This window comes from Drosophila bipectinata, chromosome 3L, assembly GCF_030179905.1.
Source record: "Drosophila bipectinata strain 14024-0381.07 chromosome 3L, DbipHiC1v2, whole genome shotgun sequence".
Lineage (NCBI taxonomy): Eukaryota > Metazoa > Arthropoda > Insecta > Diptera > Drosophilidae > Drosophila > Drosophila bipectinata.
In genome coordinates this window covers 7585685-7604385 of record NC_091738.1, presented here as the reverse complement: position 1 = coordinate 7604385, position 18701 = coordinate 7585685, and the positions used below count along the sequence as shown (strand labels likewise).

Sequence of the window (18701 nt, the reverse complement as noted above, 5' to 3'; positions counted from 1 at the left end):
GTGATATCGATATTTTATATCGATACTAAATACTTGTTACTTTTTGAACTGCTTACACTGCTTTAAATAAATAAAATTTTAACTTTCCCTGTAAAAGCTTAAGCCAAACGAAACAATATTTAATTTAAGTTTATATATTAAAAGGCAACTTTTGGTTGAAAAGTCCTGTTTCTCAAAAATAGTAAAATTTATATTTCTTTAATTTTGCAGCTATAATTCTAAAGCGATTTCTTGAAATGATTTAAATGTTCGACTGGGAAATTCGAGTCGTGTGCCTCGCCATCTCAGACCCTCTTGGGACAGGAACCGAAACGGTAAACCACCTGGTGATCATACAACTGTCCCGGGTTGAGGACGATTGTTGGAAAGTCACAATGGTTAACGGCGTCTGGATATTTTTGCGTCTGCAGCGAGAAGGCTCCGTGACGGACATAACTAGCTCCGCCTTTTCCCGTGTTAGGTGCGCCGCCGCAGCTCTCATCTGGGAGGTCGTTGGCTGTCATGAACTGCAAACCCGGCTGGTTGGTGTGAACTTCCATAAACCTTCCGCTGCACGGGTGCACTACACGGGCAACCAGTTGCACCCGGTTGGGCGAGCAGTCTACACAGAAGTTGTTGTCGAAGCCGCTTAGTGGACAAGTGGCCACCTGATTAAGTCGCTTGCCGAGATTCACCAAGCTGGAGAAGTCGTAGGGAGTGCTGCGCACCCGCATCAGCTTGCCAGTGGGCAGAAGATCGTGGTCTACGTCAACGATCTTCTGGGCCTTGATCATCAGCATGTGCTGGTAGAGGGCCTCCTTTCCTGCTCCGTGTCCCGCCAGGTTGAAGTAGGTGTGGTTCGTCAAATTCACCGTGGTGGTGGCCTTGGTCCGTGCCTCGATCCTCATACCAAAACAACCGGTCTCGTTCAACGAGAAGTTTATGTTGGTAGTCAGCTCACCCGGATAGCCTTCGTGCCCATCCGGGGAGATGTGCTGCAGGGTTATACCGTCCTTGTGAACACCTACCACGTCCCAGATAACGGCATCGAAGCCAATAAAGCCGCCGTGCTGATGGTAGCGATCTCGCACATTTCGACTGACATTGATATCTTTGCCGCATAGCTTGAAACGTCCACAGGCCACCTTGTTGGCCACCCGGCCAATGGTGGCGCCAAAATAGTTGCCATTATTCCGGTAGTAACCGGCCACATCATCATAGCCGAGCACCACGTCTTCCAACTTGCCGTTGAAGTCCGGAACCTTTATCGATTGAATGGAGGCTCCCAGTGTAATTATTGACACGGACATGCCGCGCTCCGTGATCAGGGTGAACCGGCGAATCCGATCCGTTTTCTGCATCATCGGGTTGACGGCGATGCCAAACATATCCTCGATTACGCGCACCATCCTGCCCTAGATGTCCTCGTCCCTGGGGAATTACAACAATTTTGCTCTGATGCCCGAATCAAAATAAAATGTACAATTTAGATTCTGTTTCTCCAATTGCCAAAAATTTTTAATGCCCCATTAAGCCCAGGCCTACTCAGTCTAAAAACATTGATTGCTCTGACTTAAAATTTATGAGTAAATCAAACAAATAAAATGGATTCAAATATTTTAGGAGGGGCCCAACATTTTTTCGGGGCGCACCCACTCGTTGAAATCCTTCTCAGAGATTCCGGCCTTCAGGGCCTCCTCCTTGAGGGTGGTGCCATTCTTGTGGGCCGCCTTGGCGATCTGAGCCGACTTGTCGTAGCCAATATGTGGATTGAGAGCGGTTACCAGCATCAGTGACTGGTTAACAATCTGGGCCAGTTTTTCCTTGTTGGCCTTAATGCCCTTGGCACAATTGGTATTGAAACTATTACAGCCATCAGCTAAATGTAAGAGATTTTAAAGAACATTATGATACAGGACTGTAATATGTGTTATATATTCAAATTTCTATAGTTTTTATAAAGTTTGTGTAAGTTTAAACGGTTTTGACGGTCTTCCTTCTTATATAACTTTTTTAAGACAAAAGTATAACTTTTAAAATAGTTTATGCATAAAGATAGTAGTTACTCACTTAGTAGCTTTATGGAACGCAACACATTGGAGGCAATCAGCGGCTTGAAGACGTTAAGCTGAAAGTGTCCGTTTGACCCGCCCACAGTGACGGCCACATTGTTGCCAATCACTTGGGCACAAATCATGGTCAAGGCCTCGCACTGAGTGGGATTCACCTTTCCTGGCATTATCGAGCTGCCCGGCTCGTTCTCTGGCAGCTGAAGCTCACCTAGGCCGCATCTCGGTCCAGAGCCCAGGAACCGAATGTCGTTGGCAATCTTCATCAGGCTGACTGCCAAGGTGTTGAGAGCACCGTGAACCTCCACCATGGCATCGCGGCTGCCCAGAGCCTCAAAGAAATTCGGTGCCACCACAAAGGGCAGCGAGGTGAGCTGAGAGATTCTGTAGACGCACTTTTCGGCGAAGCCGCGACGCGTGTTTAATCCGGTTCCCACTGCTGTGCCACCCAAGGCTAGCTGGTAGACCCTCGGCATTACTGCCTCGATCCGCTCCAGACCATTCGTGAGCTGCTGGACATAGCCACTGAACTCCTGGCCTAGAGTCAACGGCACTGCATCCTGAGTGTGGGTGCGTCCGATCTTTATGAGGTCTTTCCACTCGTTAGCCTTCGAGTTAAGGGTGTCCTTAAGGCTCTTTACCGCCGGCTTTAGATCCTTCATCAGGGCAGTGGCCACGGCAATGTGAATGGCCGATGGAAAAGTATCGTTCGAGCTCTGCGACTTATTTACATGATCATTGGGGTGCACTGGGTCCTTGGACCCGATCTTACCACCCAGAATCTCAATGGCCCTATTGCTAATAACTTCGTTGGAGTTCATGTTACTCTGGGTCCCGGAGCCAGTCTGCCAAATGGGCAGGGGGAAGTGGCCCTCGTCATAGAGCTTTCCTGATATTACATCATCGGCGGCACTAGATATTGCCGTACTGAGTTTTGGATCGAGACCGAACTCCTGGTTTGTTTCTGCAGCAGCCTTTTTAAGAATTCCCATAGCCTGGATGATCTTTCGCTGTTCGCGATAAAAAAAAAGTTTTCTATAGTTTAAAGCCACGTAACTATTATTATATAAACTACCATTCATACATTTTTTCACATACATTACTTTAAAGTATAAATGATGTAACATATCAAAAATTAAATAAAAATGTGTAATTTTTGGGTTTCATAAGAAAGTTCCCCTCATTAAAATTCCCAAGTATTCTTTTTCGATCGCAACTCACCGGCATACGTTCCTCCTCCCCACCGATACGAAAATTAAGAAGACACCGCATCGTCTGAGCTCCATAGTAGCGATCCATGGGCACATCCATTTGGCCCAAGGTATCACTCTCCTGGCGGTTCTTTGCGCTCATTATGGAACTTTAAAATATTACACTTGGATATCGATTGGCTTGTAGACGGATAACGAAAATGTGACAGCAAACAAAACGATCTATTGTTTTCTTCTGTTTTTAAACAAAACAAGAAAGGAAAGCTAACTTCGGGCGGAGCCGAAGTTTATATACCCTTGCAGTTAAAACCGGATATATATCGCAAACATCGAATATAGTTGGCCGATCCTTATAAGAATATGATAATATAACCCAATTTATTATAATACAAAACCTAAAAATGTCCCAAACTTCTATCTTCAAAAACACGAAAGTTGGGTCATTTCCGATCGTTCAGTTATATGGCAGCTATGGGATATAGTCGGCCGATCCTAATGAAATTTGGTAGGTTGGATCAACTGACCAAAAATATAATCTGTATTAAATTCCAGCTTTCTATCTTCAAAAACACGAAAGTTGGGTCATTTCCGATCGTTCAGTTATATGGCAGCTATAGGATATAGTCTGCCGATCCTTATGAAATTTGGCATGACGGAATGTGTTGCCAAAAATAGCTCTCGTGTAAAATTTGAACTCTCTAACTCTAAAAACACCAAAGTTATACCATTTCCGATCAATCAGTTATATGGCAGCTATAGGATATAGTCGGCCGATCCGGGCCGTTCCGACTTATATACTGCGTGCAAAGGAAAGAAGGGTGTGTGCAAAGTTCCAAGACGATAGCTTTAAAACTGAGAGACTAGTTCGCGTAGAAACAGACAGACGGACAGACAGACGGACAGACAGACGGACAGACGGACAGACGGACAGACGGACAGACGGACATGCTTATATCAACTCAGGAGGTGATCCTGATCAAGAATATATATACTTTATAGGGTCGGAGATGTCTCCTTCACTGCGTTGCACACTTTTGACCAAAATTATAATACCCTCTGCAAGGGTATAATGATGTGCCTGGTTTTTGACGCATGTTTGTGGAAAATCTACAAATTGTTTAAGGTCTTCCGCTAAAATATCGGATGATTTTTGCCAAAGATATAGTCTTCGCAAGGGCCAAAATTTGGCTCCAATTTTAAATTGTGGATTTTCCGAATATCCCCACTTTTGCTCCTTCCGATGGCCATAGCTCTGCCAATTTGTATCCGATCAAGAAACAAAGTACCATTTCGTAATCAGCAAACCCAGAAGCGACTTTCCTCTCCCAAAACATGGCTTAAATATGGTTTTCAAAATTTTCGAATTTTTTGCAAGGGGTTTCCCCAAAAAATAGTGGATTTTCTTAATTTCCCCACTTTTGCTCTTTCCGATGGCCATAGCTCTCCCAATTTGTATCCGATCAGGAAACAAAGTACCATTTTGTAATCAGCGAACCCAGAAGCTACTTTCCTCATTCAAAACATTGCTTAAATATGGTTTTCAAAATTTTCGAATTTTTTCTTAGGGGTCTTCCCATAAAAATGTGGATTTTCTTAATTTCCCCACTTTTGCTCCTTCCGATAGTCACAGCTCTGCCAATTTGTATCCGAGCTGGAAACAAAGTACCATTTTGTAATCAGCGAACCCAGAAGCTACTTTCCTCATTCAAAACATTGCTTAAATATGGTTTTCAAAATTTTCGAATTTTTTCCTAGGGGTCTTCCCATAAAAAGGTGGATTTTCTTAAATTCCCCACTTTTGCTCCTTGAGATAGCCACAGCTCTGCCAATTTGTATCCGATCAGGAAACAAAGTACCATTTTGTAATCAACAAACCCAGAAGCTACTTTCCTCATTCAAACATTGCTTAAATATGGTTTTCAAAATTTTCGAATTTTTTCCTAGGGGTCTCCCCTATAGAATTGTGGATTTTCTTAATTTCCCCACTTTTGCTCCTTCCGATAGCGACAGCTCTGCCAATTTGTATCCGATCAGGAAACAAAGTACCATTTTGTAATCAGCGAACCCAGAAGCTACTTTCCTCATTCAAACATTGCTTAAATATGGTTTTCAAAATTTTCGAATTTTTTCCTAGGGGTCTTCCCATAAAAAGGTGGATTTTCTTAAATTCCCCACTTTTGCTCCTTGAGATAGCCACAGCTCTGCCAATTTGTATCCGATCAGGAAACAAAGTACCATTTTGTAATCAACAAACCCAGAAGCTACTTTCCTCATTCAAACATTGCTTAAATATGGTTTTCAAAATTTTCGAATTTTTTCCTAGGGGTCTCCCCTATAGAATTGTGGATTTTCTTAATTTCCCCACTTTTGCTCCTTCCGATAGCGACAGCTCTGCCAATTTGTATCCGATCAGGAAACAAAGTACCATTTTGTAATCAGCGAACCCAGAAGCTACTTTCCTCATTCAAACATTGCTTAAATATGGTTTTCAAAATTTTCGAATTTTTTCCTAGGGGTCTCCCCATAGAATTGTGGATTTTCTTAATTTCCCCTTTTTTGCTCCTTCCGATGGCCACAGCTCTGCCAATTTGTATCCGATCAGGAAACAAAGTACCATTTTGTAATCAACAAACCCAGAAGCTACTTTCCTCATTCAAACATTGCTTAAATATGGTTTTCAAAATTTTCGAATTTTTTCCTAGGGGTCTCCCCATAGAATTGTGGATTTTCTTAATTTCCCCTTTTTTGCTCCTTCCGATGGCCACAGCTCTGCCAATTTGTATCCGATCAGGAAACAAAGTACCATTTTGTAATCAGCGAACCCAGAAGCTACTTTCCTCATTCAAACATTGCTTAAATATGGTTTTCAAAATTTTCGAATTTTTTCCTAGGGGTCTCCCCTATAGAATTGTGGATTTTCTTAAATTCCCCACTTTTGCTCCTTGAGATAGCCACAGCTCTGCCAATTTGTATCCGATCAGGAAACAAAGTACCATTTTGTAATCAACAAACCCAGAAGCTACTTTCCTCATTCAAACATTGCTTAAATATGGTTTTCAAAATTTTCGAATTTTTTCCTAGGGGTCTCCCCTATAGAATTGTGGATTTTCTCAATTTCCCCTTTTTTGCTCCTTCCGATGGCCACAGCTCTGCCAATTTGTATCCGATCAGGAAACAAAGTACCATTTTGTAATCAGCGAACCCAGAAGCTACTTTCCTCATTCAAACATTGCTTAAATATGGTTTTCAAAATTTTCGAATTTTTTCCTAGGGGTCTCCCCATAGAATTGTGGATTTTCTTAATTTCCCCACTTTTGCTCCTTCCGATAGCGACAGCTCTGCCAATTTGTATCCGATCAGGAAACAAAGTACCATTTTGTAATCAGCGAACCCAGAAGCTACTTTCCTCATTCAAAACATTGCTTAAATATGGTTTTCAAAATTTTCGAATTTTTTCTAGGGGTCTCCCCATAGAATTGTGGATTTTCTCAATTTCCCCACTTTTGCTCCTTCCGATAGCCACAGCTCTGCCAATTTGTATCCGATCAGGAAACAAAGTACCATTTTGTAATCAGCGAACCCAGAAGCTACTTTCCTCATTCAAAACATTGCTTAAATATGGTTTTCAAAATTTTTGAATTTTTTCCTAGGGGTCTCTCCATTAAATTGTGGATTTTCTTAATTTCCCCACTTTTGCTCCTTGAGATGGCCACAGCTCTGCCAATTTGTATCCGATCAGGAAACAAAGTACCATTTTGTAATCAGCATACCCAGAAGCGACTTTCCTCATTCAAAACATAGCTTAAATATGGTTTTCAAAATTTTCGAATTTTTTCCTAGGGGTCTCTCCATTAAATTGTGGATTTTCTTAATTTCCCCACTTTCAAGTTTAAAAATATAAACATATCTTGACTTGTTATCATAGCGTTTATAGCGAAAAATGATCTACAAAATATATTTTTTGGGTAATGGAACTACTTTAATTTGGCGGGAGAACAAGATTACATATCAGGGGTTGCAGCAACACTTCCAGGACTCTTCGACCTTGAACCAGTAGAGAACCTCGTGGCGGTACTTTTCACCTGGCTCCAGGTTGATTGAGGGAAACTCTGGGTGGTTCATGGAGTCGGGGAACTTCTCCGTTTCCACGCAGAAGGACCCGTGGCGCACATAATGGGTGCACTCCTTTCCAATTATTGGATTAGCGCCGGCTTTCTCATCCGGCATATTATTTGCTGTGTAGAACTGCATGCCCGGCTGATTCGTCCAGACCTCCAGGACACGACAACTGGGCGGATGGACGATCTTAGCCACCTTGGTGACACTCTTTACCAGCTCTCCACCATTGACTACAAAACAGTTGTCATATCCCTGGATGGGTTTGTTTTCAAATTGCCTGAGACGGTCTCCGATGAGAACAGGCAACCTCAGATCATAGACGGTATCTTCCACATCCAGTAGCTTACCGGTGGGAATCTGGGACTCATCGGTGTCCACAATCTTATCGGCCGCTATCTCCACGGTGTGCTCCGAGAGGCCCTTGGCTCCGGCTCCGTGTCCAGCCAGATTAAAGTAGGCATGGTTGGAGATATTCACCACAGTGCTGCGGTCGGTGGTGGCCTCGAAGCGCACCCAGAGTCGGTTTTCGTTGTCCAACTGGTAGGTGATGAAACAGGTCAGCTGGCCCGGATAACCCTCGTGTCCGTGGGGGGACACATGCCGGAAGATGACACCATCCGGAGTCTTTTGCGCCACCTCCCAGATCACGCTGTCAAAGCCCACAAAGCCACCGTGCAGTTGGAACTGGTCCTAAAGATGGATCATATTACAGTTGATGTTGATCAGCTATTTCCATAAAATTTACCTTTATGTTCTTTGTCACTTGGATCTTGGTGTCGTTGGCTGTATACTCTCCATTGGCCACTCGATTGGCGACACGTCCCAGGGTGCCTCCAATGTAAGCCGCCTTTGTGGCCACGTAGCTGGCAATGTCATTGAAACCGAGGCAGACATCGTCCACCTTCTCGTAGGCATCCGGCAGCCTAACACTCTGGATTATGGCACCCAGCTGGATAACCGAAACGGACATGCCCTTGGCGTTCTTTAAAGTATAGCGACGCACCATTTCGGGGTGGTTGGTGAACGGATTAACCGCCAGGCCGAAGATCTCCTCCTCCAAGGTGATTGACATTTCGCTAGTGTTCTGGCTCGCCGATGATCGATGTTCCTTCCCCTGAAAACGCCTGACAGTAACTGCCGGGTGTCTGAGCGTCACCGATCCGAAATACCTCTATTTGCTAGTAAATTATTAGCTGATTACGGAGCACCAAAGTCGTTGGGGTCGCGAGCTTCTCAGGCAAAGTCAAATCGGGCAATTAAATGTCTAGCGCCAGCTGATTGCTTCTGATTCCCCCTATCTCCGGAATTGTTTACACCCACAATTAAAAAGGGGGAGAGGTTATCAAGGCTGAATCAGACCAGACAACAACACCTATTACATACATAAAACCGTCTCAGGGGGCGCGACAAACATGTTATGAATACAAAAAAATATGAAAGATTACTAGGCTAATCTTTACTTTGCTTAGATAACAGCTTGCTTTTTTTATTTACCCTAAAACTAAAAAGGTAATTAATTTTTTTTAATTGATATATCATATGATAAAAAGCTTTGTTTAGATAAAGCTTTCCAAATTATGACTAATTAATCATTTTAAACTATGAAAGATTTAAAATATAATACATAGAACTAATAATTTTAACATTTCATATTTTTGGTAGTGCTTTCCTTAAAAAAATTTTTTAGCCTAATTTATTTAAAAAATATTTCTGTTTCAAATATTTAATAATGATTTATTTAAACATTAAATATAAAATTTAAATATTTATTACCAGTTCAAATATTTTCGTGACCGCGAAAAAGTCGTCTACTTTTGGGGGATAAAACGGTCACTTTATAAAATATCAGTGAGGGGAGAAAGTATCGATAGACCGATTGGGAATACATCGATGTTTCTCCACCTCTACGAGTTACTCATAACAAACCGGACTCATAAAACTCATTAGAAAGGACCCCTTCCAACCCAGCGAGGACGTCGACAAAAGCCCAAACTCCAAACACGCACAGACCAATGCCGAAGAATGGGGACGCCGGCCAGCGGAGCGGTTCTGGCTCGGGGTCCGGAAATGGAGCAACCAGCGATGGCTGCATTTATCCGGACGACGTCATTATGGGCGTGGGAGTTGCATTCAACGTGCGGTACACGGGATGTGTGGAGGTAAAAACCTCTATGAAATCTCTGGACTTTGAGACTCGCACCCAACTGGCGAGGTTAGTATTCCTTATCAATTTATATTTTTCGAATATGTATATAGTTTCCGGACTATCCTTCCAGAGAGTGCATAAATCGGGTGTGCGAGGCTGCTGGACTAAAGTCTGCCGGCAAACGAAGATTGTCTAGCTTCATTTCCGATCGTCCCAGCATGCAACATGCTGGAACGAACATCATTATTAATGTTTCAAGTCGGGCGTTAACACTGAGTAATGTGGAATCGGGCGAGGTTATAGCTAACCACAATATGCCGCGCATATCGTTTGCTTCCGGAGGCGATAACGACACCTTAGACTTTTTGGCCTACATAGCGAAGAATGAGGATGAGTGGCGTGCCTGTTATGTACTCGAATGTGCTGGTGGACAGAGCGAAGATCTGATCGTGACCATAGGCAAGGCCTTTGCCTTGAGATTCAACGCGCTGAGTAGGTTGAACGATCCAGCGGCAGACTGTAACATCAACCAAAGTTGTAAGGAGAATGTTAAGGAGTACTACAACGACTTGCCCAACAAGCTGCCGCCGGATTTGCCCGATCAGCAGCAGCAGCAGATCCCTCTGCAACCGCACGCACCCCGAGTGGCTCAGCTTAATCTGAAAAAGCCTCGCGATCGCTTAAGCAGCAACCTCATCGACCTCAACTCCCCGCCTCCCGACCAGACTACAAACAAATTATCCCTAGGACACTTTGATCCCTTACAGGTACGAGTACATAAGCCAAAACTATAGAATACCCATGAATAAAAACGAAAACTGCTTTAACAGGCCATCCCTTCCTCCGCCGGACCCATTCGCGACGTTTTCGATGGTCCACAGTGCCCTTTAACTGCCGAAATATGGTTTCATGCAGCCATATCCCGACCCATAGCTGAGCGTCTGCTGCAGCAGGATGGAGACTTCCTGGTGCGCGAGTCCCAGGGGAAGCGCGGCCAGTACGTACTGACCGGATTGGAGGGCAAGACGCCCAAGCATCTACTTTTAATTGATCCCGAAGGCGTGGTTCGCACCAAAGATCGCATTTTTGACAGCATCAGCCACTTGATAAACTACCACTGGGCCCACGCCCTGCCCATCATATCGGAGGATTCGGAGCTGGTTCTACGAAATCCGGTGCGCAGGCCCACCCCAGAACAAGCTGCGCCCCTTGCAGCAGCAGCATCTTCCTGAGTCGACATCGACGGGCACAATCACAACTTCATATACATAAAATACATATATATATATATTGTATCTGTGTACACGCTTAGATTTACATATTGTGCACTCGTAGAGAATATCTTTTATATATCGTCTGTATAGAAACGAATACAAAACCCATTTATTTATGGATCGAATATACACCCATTTACATATATGTACGTGCATGTCTACAGTATTTTCCATTCGAATGCGAATAAAGAATAGAAACCGTAACGGAAACCTACATAGATCGGGGGATTCTTAAGTATCTGGAAAGTGGAGATTGTCACGTCGGAAATGGTATCATTCTTTTCTATTCCTGAGCTTCCTTTTCCTAAACATATTTTCCACATTATTTAATGGTTTCTGAACTATTTTTCTTTAGAATTCATGGTCATTGCCAGCTTATAAGGCAATATTATTATTCATCACAACTCATTTCTCCATTTCTCTCCGGAATTCCAATCTTTGTGACTCATCTTTCACCAATTTTTTGACTGAATTAAACACAAATTTTTCAAAATGCACTTCACACAAGTTTTTTATTTGTGATTCGATGCAAAACCAATCAGAACTTCCTCATCTAGGCGCTATAGAAAAAACTTAGTTGCGACGTCCAAAGTTGTTGGTGTTGGGGTTGGTGAGCTGGAGTCCACGGATGTTGTGGAAGTCCAACAGCTTCAACATCTCCTTGGTGTCGGCATCGACCTCGATGATGTCCTGCTCCAGAGCGGAGACAGCCGGGACGTAGTTGTCGCGACGCTCACGCTCCTCCTCCTGCAGCTTGATGGAGATACCGCGCACCTGGGAGTGACGCAGGCGACCCATCAAGTGGGTGACATAGCTACAGAAAGAAGATATTATAAATTAGTATAGTTTTGTGAATAACTGTGTAACTGGGCAATGATGGAGTAATACTTTTCAGTCAAGAGAGCCACTAATGAGCATTTATAATTCAAATTTTGATTGGCCATGCTTCTGTCAAACTATTTCCATCATTGCTCGAAGTAATCTCAGGCAGAAACTCACCCGGCAATCTTGTTGCGGAGGGGCTTGGTGGGAATGATGGCCACCTCCTCGCAGATGCGCTTGTTGGTGTGGAAGTCCAGCGTCAGACGCGTGTAGTACTTCTCAATGATGACCTTAGCGGCCTTCTTCACCGTCTTGGTTCGTACACGACCCTAAGGAAAACAAATCATTCGGTGATTACTCCTTTCACACAAACACTTGTTATTTTTGAGCATTTTGCATCCAGCTACTATCAATGCCGTTCAACGGGGTGCGCATGGGCTGCGTCCGTACAGAATGGCTACCGGAGCGGCTTAAAAAGTTCACATTTTTCCCGCACACTCACCATTTTGTTTCACGATTTCTGGATATATCGAAGTCCGCCTTGAATCTACGGTAAAAGAGCAATATAATTATAATTTTAACGCTCGAAAAATAGTAAAAATTGCACAAAATATAGCATAAGCCACGTGGGGCGTACGTACCTAGGCAAAATGAGAGGTTAAAAAGAAAGAGACCAGATCGCAGGGCAAGTTAAATGGCAACCTCCAGGGCTACTAAAAAAACTCATTGTAACGGTAGTTGGTAACACTAATTGGCCTAAACAGTGCTGGGTAAGGTAAATGGTGATAAGGGACATTTCGCCCACCATTGTTGCCAACTTAGATATTTTACAGCAGAATTTTGTCTTGTTTTTAATGAAAAATAACATAAACTTACCAGTTTAAGATGGTAACAGGTTCCAGGTTCTGTTAATTTGAAAAAATTGATATTTAAGATGTAGTTAGAGACGATATAAAGCTATTTTTTATGTTAAATAAATATAAAAACATATTTTAGGGTTTGAGATACTTTGAATATTATTAATTTATGCATCTTAAAAAGATTCCTTCTCCACTTTTGTTAAAATCGGGTTTCAATGGACCACATTCGATAAGTGTTGAAAAACGTCGCTGTTTTTTTAAGCTTTTTATTTTTTCCGTTACGTTGTTACGAGCAACGGACCAATCAATCAATAATGGCAAATTTCCATCGATTTGTGCCTGGAATAGGATGCAAAAAGCGGGCTCCAACGATGGAGCTGGCGCTGGCCAGCCAGAGGAGCCACCAACCGCTCCTCCGCAGGCTCCAACCAGCTCGCAACGTTCCTTCGACTCGGGGAGCAGCGGAAATGGCGCCGACTTTCAAATCAGTTTGAACGACTTTCTGGAGTTTTTAAAGCTTAGCTGTCATGTGAATGATATGATAGCTAAGGCTGACATGGGGAAACCACACAATAGGGAGCCAGTGCCTCCGATGGAGGGCTCCGGCTCGTCCACTTCCACATCAGGAAAACGAAATTCCAAACGAGAGGACTTTGATTTCGACCATTTGGCGGACAACCCATTAGTGAACGAGCTGCTCGGGCTGCGGCGATCGTCCTCCCGGCGCTCCAGTAGCCGAACTACGGATGACAGTCGGTCAAGTTTACTGCTGGAGGCTAGAGCAGGAGGACTTCCCCGAACGGGTCACAATCATGGCAGTCGCTCCTCCCGAACGGAGACGTCTTATCGCGGATTGCATCCGAAATTGGCGGAAAAACTGGATGCGGTGATCAATGAAGGTGTCTTGGACTCGGTATTGGCCTTCATATGCCCGGTTCCGTTTCCTACGCAGCTGGCAGTGAATGGCGGCCGTGGCAACAAACCCAAGCAACTGCAGGGACCCAAGGAGCTCTTCTCGTTGCCAGCACCTTCGCCGAACCAAACTCCGGCTTCCTCTCCCATGCCCGGGGCAGCGGCAAACCTTCCCTCTGGAGCAGTCAAATCGATGATGGAATTAGGACACTCTCACACGGTTCTTCCAGCGACTTCTTCATCATCCCCATGCTTGCAGCAGAACCATGGTAGCGGCCCCGATCCCATCCACCCCAATCAGATCACCAACAGCATGGTGAGGGCTATGCTGAAAGAACCAATTCCAAAGCCTGGAGCTCCCCCTACAGGCAGGCGTAAATCGTTGCTCTTGGTGAAGGACAAGAATTCCAGGCAGGAGAAGAAGGAGTAGGTACTTTTTTAATGTTTTTGGGATTCATAATTATTTCTCCCAATATTTAAAGACCCGAAGTGGTAATCCACGTCTGCGATGAGGTGAAGAACACCTCGAGGGACTTCACCTGCCCGCAGCATTTGCTCGTTTCCAAAATGGGTTACTTTGCGGATGTCACTGCTGGCCAGCGACTGGAGGAGATGGACATATCCGTGCACTGCGACATTCTCATCTTCGACTGGCTAATGAAGTGGATCAAGCACAGTGCCCAGAGTCAGGATCTTCCGGGACCCGGCCAGAGCCCCGGCCCCCAGCTGGACGGCAACAATGTGGTGCCCATCCTGGTCTCAGCCAGTTTCCTGCAAATGGAGCCGCTGCTTCTGGAGTGCTTGGCCTTTTGTCACGCCCACCTGAGCGAGGTGGTGCGAACCTCCACCAACCTGTCGTGCCTAAACGACGCTCTCGTCACCCGGCTAGCCGCTATGTTTACGAATCTGGAGCTGGAGATGGTCAGGGACAAAAAGGAGAGAGTTACTCCGCGCCTGTGGACAAAACTGATACAATCTCTTTGCGAACCGGATCCGGAGGCGTTGCGCGGCCACTTCTACAGCATGTCCGGGTTGTTCCGGTGCTCCCGCTGCTTCAACTGCGTCACCAACACCATGAAGTCCTACGTCAACTGCTTGCCCAGCAACATTCGCCTAAATCGATGGGGCCAACTGATGAGCCACCATGTCCGGGACTCCAATTGGGATTTGAGCGCATACATCGTCCAGCTCTTCAAGGAGCTCAAATCCTGGCGAAAGGTCTACTGGAAACTGTGGGGTCACTGCCATTATCTCTATTGTTGCACTTGCGAGGCACACTTTCCGGTATACCAGATGCACTGGTGCCGCTTCCATCCGGAAGCTCCTAATTTCCTGGGTCCAGTTGGTAATGCTGGACCGGCTGGACGATATGCTTGTTGTGGCCAGCAGGCCTTTCGCTATGAGACGCTACCGGGACCGAATGTGTGTAGGATCTTGGAAGTATTTTCTTTAGAAACTAATGTCCTTTTTTTAGGGATGCCAGTTTCGAGAGCACAGTGTCCTGGTGGAGACCGATAGAGAACGAGCCATCCTGGCCATAGCCCAGCTGGTCGGCGAGAACTACGCCCTCTGCGAACCGCCTCCATTGAGAATCCAGGAAATGGCAGCCGCTGGAGAGATCTGCCCCAGCTGGCAAGGAATATCCCTTACACCCCAAAGATGCCGCCAAGGCCTCTTGCCCCAGCTCTGCATGGACAGCGTTCTGAAAAGAGGTAATATATAATGGACAGCATGATCTATTAATTGTGTTTCTAAACCCCATGCAGTCACCAACCACCGGGTGAGCCGCAGGATGCGAGGCTCGCGCTATCAAATGGACACCAGCACCGACTCGGAAACGACCTCCACCAGCGAGGATGATGCCAGATGCCTGCGGCCTCGAGCTCGCAATGTCCATGACGATGACGAGGACTTTAGTTCCAGCAGCGATGGTTGCGAATCAGATCACCGGCCGCCGCCGAGAAAAGCGCGTGGGAAGAAGTCCCGCAAGCGGTAAGATTCTACATTTCTTATCCAACAAAGTAATCCCCCCTATTCGGTGGATTTTCAGTCCCACCGACGTATCTGGTCGTTTCTGGTCAGGAGAGTTGTCAGCCCGCAGCAACCAGGATCACCAGCGCGACTTCGAAGAGAAGATCATGAAGCAGGTGGCCACCTATGTGACCAAGAAGACGGGCACGGATCAGTGCCTGGTGCAGAATGCCCAACCATTGGGCGGAACTTATGTGCGCCTCGAGTCCGAATGGAAGGAGATGATGAAAACTCGGCACAGCCACCACAATATGCTGGGTTCGGTTTCGGGCGGCACTGCCATGACCCAAGGTAGCAACACCTGTCTGGGAGCAAATATAGCATCCGGCGGATCCTCCATGTCCGTCATGTCGAAGCAGAAGCACAAGTAGACCCCCTTTGCGGCGGACGTAGTTTGTTTGAATTGCTTAGCAAAAATTGTAGACCAAATGTTTAGTCAGACACTTTGTAGTGAAATGTTTAGCGTAAATCACAATTAGAAAAATTAAATGATTATATTATGTCTAATTAGTCCAGTTACACATTTCTTAATATTTGTTTATTTATTTATTAACTTAACGCAATTTACAAAGACTTCGATTTGTTATACACTTCCATTTTTCACATTGAATTTTTTAAGACATATTTTGTGGCATAAATTAGGGTTGCAAAAGTATGGTTTAAGACGGGATCTTGCAAGTAAATGCGACTGCACATATGAAATGTGTGGATGCCATGGTACCCTGGGCCTCAGGGGACGCGCACGCTGCCTCCGGATCAACCTTCTGGCGAAACTTCAAGCTTTACAATGTGGATGCATATCAAAATAGGTGAAACTAAGTAATAAATTTACAAATTTAGGGCAATACAATTTCGGGTACAAAAACAGGAAAAATTTACAATTTGTTTGTGAGTTTCAAGGACTCTAAATTAGCATTTAGCATTCAAAGGGCATTTTAAATGGAAGGAGGGGACATGATTGTAAAGATTGCATGGCTCTGCGCCGCCTGACGAACTAGAATTTAGCTTGGTTGCCTATGTAAAGGGTTCGCTTGAAGTTGCTGATGTTGCTGGATGGATCGAGTGTCTAGTCAAGCTAACTGAATAGGCACTCGGTGGCCTTCTCCAGATTCCAGTTCTCCTTGGAAAGCACGGCCCGAGCATCGTGCTCGTCAATGCCCATGTCTTTGAGGCGTTGGATCTTTGAATCACAATCGGGAAAAGTGTGCGGCCCGCCGGCGTAGGCGTTCGTCCAGTGCTTGGCCGTCTGCAGGAAAAGATCGTACTTGTCCTTGAACTGATAGGCCACCACAGCATCCTGGGGATCATCTGGCTCGGCGGCTGCCAACAGTGCCTGCAGCGATAAGAGCACCGTGCGAAGGGTCATTGCAGCGGCCCAGTTGTCCTTCAGTATGTCCAGGCAGATGGCGCCTGTCACCGATGAAATGTTGGGATGCCAAATGCGAGTGATGAAGCGGACCTAAGAAGTAGCAAACTAATTAAGGTTTTAACTTAATAATAGAAAATGTAATACTAACCTTGGGCGGATTGAAGGGATATGTTTCGGGTACTTTGATCTCCAGGACGAATTTGCCGCCCTCGTAGGGTGTGTCCGGCGGTCCGGCAATCTCGCCCCGCAACTCTGTCCAACTGTCGTTCACCAGTTCGATTTTGATGGAACACTGCACGATCTGTCAAAATAAAACTTGATAAATTATAGTCGGTGATAGTTTAAATCGCCCTTTCCCATCAAAAACACCGTAAAATACCAAAGAGAAGCGCGCCAAAAAATGGAACCAAAGTCCGAGGACCCGTCCACCAGCTCTACCCCACTCCCCACAAATAGTGGCGGACCAGCTGGCGATGCCAACAGTTCGGGTAAGCACAAAAGTCCTTGGATTATTCTACTTTTGGACCTGTGACCCTGCGAATCCAAATCCACCCACTCACCTCCTCGCTGCGCATCACCTCCTTGAACTCCCGCTTGATACGCGATACTGCCATATTCGCCATGATGGATATATGTTATGTAGAGTTCCGTGATCTGTGTTTTGTGGTCGCTGTTCTACGTTCTCCGCTTCGTAGTGGTTCGGTTCAGTGTTTTTGTTTTTGTTGCTGCCCTCTCCTTGTTGCGTAAATTCCGCCTGGCTGGTGGCCACCTATCTGGGTCCACTCGTTCGGATTGGGATAGTGCTTTACACGAGCTCGTCCAGCACAGAAATATCAAATGGGGCGCCTCAGTTTTTCGGATTTGTTCAAAATGACTTTTTTACAGTGCTCATGTCTATTTTGCTTTGCTATTTGTTTCCCCAGCCGAGTGTGCCCACAGGGCCGCATGCGAAAAATTCTGAAAGCTCGCCGACAAGACCTATCGATTGGCGTATCGATAGGGGTTCTAGAAATTGGCGCGCAAAATTCGCAAGCTTTAAATTTGTCGTCTGACTTTTAATATTTTTGCGTTTTATATAATATTTCAAGGAATAGTGACACTTCTTAAAAGCTAGCTTGATTTGTATTTATAAATCTATTTATGAAGAGCTCAGATTTGTACTATTTTATCAACCATTGTAAGCCTTTGATATTTTAAAGCAAAATCATGTAAATGTACTTATTGTATTTATTAATCTTAATCTTAGTTCTGTTGTGACGTTAAGAATAATAATTTGCATATTTTTCTTCGTCCTTATCAATTACAAAATCTTTAGTTGCGGCCTAGCGACCCACTCAATCATTATTTTTCAATTGAACTTGTTTTGAATTCGGAGCAAAAAACTTCCACCGAGTATAGAACCCAAATACCTTTGCACCAATCAGCCACAGCTTTACGTATTATAAATAGGGGAGCTAAGGTTATTTTCCATTGCGTCTCTGATCTTGAACATAAATAATAATCAAAGCATTTTCAACCTCAGTAAGATGGTTTCATTACACTATTCTTGTCTGCCTTGTCAGCGGTCGGAAATTCGAAACTTGTTTTTGCCTTCTTATATACAAAAAAGAAAAAAAAATAAGAAGTTATTCCTCTAAGGCGTAGGCCTCCCTTGGCAACAGTCCAAAAATAATAGAAAAGCATTAATTATGCCATATACGCACTTCCACTGCTGAGAGTGTATGGATTACTGGGGAAAAAGGGTATACTCGATGATAATAAAGCTTATATTTATCTTAAATTTTCATTCTTAATAAAATAAAGATTATTAAACTATTTTTTACCCTCTAGAGGTAAAACTATACAAAAAAATTATTAAATTTTTATAAAATCTGCATAAATAGTAGGCTTATCTACCGACCTACTTTTA

The 18701-nt window shown here is 44.6% G+C and overlaps 7 protein-coding genes across 8 annotated transcripts in view; 2 read left to right on the top strand and 5 right to left on the bottom strand.

Annotated features, from left to right (window-relative positions):
* Positions 1–168: 168 nt before the first annotated feature.
* Positions 169–1512, bottom strand: LOC108133954 (galactose mutarotase). The gene has a single exon (XM_017254072.3). It carries the CDS (start codon positions 1386–1388, stop codon positions 285–287), a length of 1104 nt encoding a protein of 367 aa, XP_017109561.1. The 5' UTR covers positions 1389–1512; the 3' UTR covers positions 169–284.
* A 34-nt stretch (positions 1513–1546) lies between these two features.
* Fum3 (Fumarase 3) lies at positions 1547–3478 on the bottom strand. The gene is made up of 3 exons (XM_017254071.3): positions 3270–3478; positions 2050–3058; positions 1547–1858 (listed from the first exon to the last, which is right to left on the bottom strand). Exons 1-3 carry the CDS (start codon positions 3399–3401, stop codon positions 1599–1601), a joined length of 1401 nt encoding a protein of 466 aa, XP_017109560.2. The 5' UTR covers positions 3402–3478; the 3' UTR covers positions 1547–1598.
* A 3738-nt stretch (positions 3479–7216) lies between these two features.
* Positions 7217–8609, bottom strand: LOC108133849 (galactose mutarotase). The gene is made up of 2 exons (XM_017253931.3): positions 8124–8609; positions 7217–8068 (listed from the first exon to the last, which is right to left on the bottom strand). The coding sequence occupies exons 1-2, from the start codon at positions 8448–8450 to the stop codon at positions 7268–7270; spliced, it is 1128 nt and encodes a 375-aa protein (XP_017109420.2). The 5' UTR covers positions 8451–8609; the 3' UTR covers positions 7217–7267.
* A 651-nt stretch (positions 8610–9260) lies between these two features.
* Shc (SHC-adaptor protein) lies at positions 9261–11002 on the top strand. The gene is made up of 3 exons (XM_017254052.3): positions 9261–9590; positions 9655–10291; positions 10355–11002. The coding sequence occupies exons 1-3, from the start codon at positions 9391–9393 to the stop codon at positions 10754–10756; spliced, it is 1239 nt and encodes a 412-aa protein (XP_017109541.2). The 5' UTR covers positions 9261–9390; the 3' UTR covers positions 10757–11002.
* A 279-nt stretch (positions 11003–11281) lies between these two features.
* Positions 11282–18701, bottom strand: part of RpS17 (ribosomal protein S17) — a 29519-nt gene continuing 22099 nt past the window's right edge. The window contains exons 2-4 of one of the 2 annotated variants that reach the window (XM_070280395.1): positions 12123–12162; positions 11798–11949; positions 11282–11612 (exon numbers count right to left, since the gene is read on the bottom strand). In XM_070280395.1, coding sequence (XP_070136496.1) covers positions 11372–11612; positions 11798–11949; positions 12123–12125 — 396 coding nt within the window. In that variant the 5' untranslated portion in view covers positions 12126–12162 and the 3' untranslated portion in view covers positions 11282–11371. Of the gene's footprint in view, positions 11613–11797; positions 11950–12122; positions 12276–18701 lie in introns of those variants that run through there. The other variant, XM_070280394.1, reaches the window with a different exon arrangement.
* LOC108133935 (SANT and BTB domain regulator of class switch recombination) lies at positions 12815–15930 on the top strand. Its single transcript, XM_017254049.3, has 5 exons — positions 12815–13818; positions 13875–14814; positions 14867–15104; positions 15159–15384; positions 15443–15930. Exons 1-5 carry the CDS (start codon positions 12830–12832, stop codon positions 15792–15794), a joined length of 2745 nt encoding a protein of 914 aa, XP_017109538.2. The 5' UTR covers positions 12815–12829; the 3' UTR covers positions 15795–15930.
* Positions 15935–17883, bottom strand: Ubc4 (ubiquitin conjugating enzyme 4). The gene is made up of 3 exons (XM_017254051.3): positions 17353–17883; positions 16941–17093; positions 15935–16882 (listed from the first exon to the last, which is right to left on the bottom strand). The coding sequence occupies exons 1-3, from the start codon at positions 17413–17415 to the stop codon at positions 16499–16501; spliced, it is 600 nt and encodes a 199-aa protein (XP_017109540.1). The 5' UTR covers positions 17416–17883; the 3' UTR covers positions 15935–16498.

Excerpts from the sequence above, each read along its gene's own strand:
- LOC108133935 (XM_017254049.3), top strand. The coding sequence starts at position 12,830 with ATGCAAAAAGCGGGCTCCAACGATGGAGCTGGCGCTGGCCAGCCAGAG. Across the intron at positions 14,815-14,866 it reads AGACGCTACCGGGACCGAAT|GGATGCCAGTTTCGAGAGCA; the intron begins GTGTGTAGGATC and ends TCCTTTTTTTAG. Across the intron at positions 15,385-15,442 it reads GGGAAGAAGTCCCGCAAGCG|TCCCACCGACGTATCTGGTC; the intron begins GTAAGATTCTAC and ends GTGGATTTTCAG.
- Fum3 (XM_017254071.3), bottom strand. The coding sequence starts at position 3,401 with ATGAGCGCAAAGAACCGCCAGGAGAGTGATACCTTGGGCCAAATGGAT. Across the intron at positions 3,059-3,269 it reads GGGAGGAGGAACGTATGCCG|CGAAAGATCATCCAGGCTAT; the intron begins GTGAGTTGCGAT and ends TATCGCGAACAG. Across the intron at positions 1,859-2,049 it reads GCGTTCCATAAAGCTACTAA|CTGATGGCTGTAATAGTTTC; the intron begins GTGAGTAACTAC and ends TCTTACATTTAG.
- LOC108133954 (XM_017254072.3), bottom strand. The coding sequence starts at position 1,388 with ATGGTGCGCGTAATCGAGGATATGTTTGGCATCGCCGTCAACCCGATG.
- LOC108133849 (XM_017253931.3), bottom strand. The coding sequence starts at position 8,450 with ATGTCAATCACCTTGGAGGAGGAGATCTTCGGCCTGGCGGTTAATCCG. Across the intron at positions 8,069-8,123 it reads AAGTGACAAAGAACATAAAG|GACCAGTTCCAACTGCACGG; the intron begins GTAAATTTTATG and ends ATCCATCTTTAG.
- Shc (XM_017254052.3), top strand. The coding sequence starts at position 9,391 with ATGCCGAAGAATGGGGACGCCGGCCAGCGGAGCGGTTCTGGCTCGGGG. Across the intron at positions 9,591-9,654 it reads ACTCGCACCCAACTGGCGAG|AGAGTGCATAAATCGGGTGT; the intron begins GTTAGTATTCCT and ends CTATCCTTCCAG. Across the intron at positions 10,292-10,354 it reads GACACTTTGATCCCTTACAG|GCCATCCCTTCCTCCGCCGG; the intron begins GTACGAGTACAT and ends CTGCTTTAACAG.
- Ubc4 (XM_017254051.3), bottom strand. The coding sequence starts at position 17,415 with ATGGCGAATATGGCAGTATCGCGTATCAAGCGGGAGTTCAAGGAGGTG. Across the intron at positions 17,094-17,352 it reads AGGTGATGCGCAGCGAGGAG|ATCGTGCAGTGTTCCATCAA; the intron begins GTGAGTGGGTGG and ends TTATTTTGACAG. Across the intron at positions 16,883-16,940 it reads ATCCCTTCAATCCGCCCAAG|GTCCGCTTCATCACTCGCAT; the intron begins GTTAGTATTACA and ends GCTACTTCTTAG.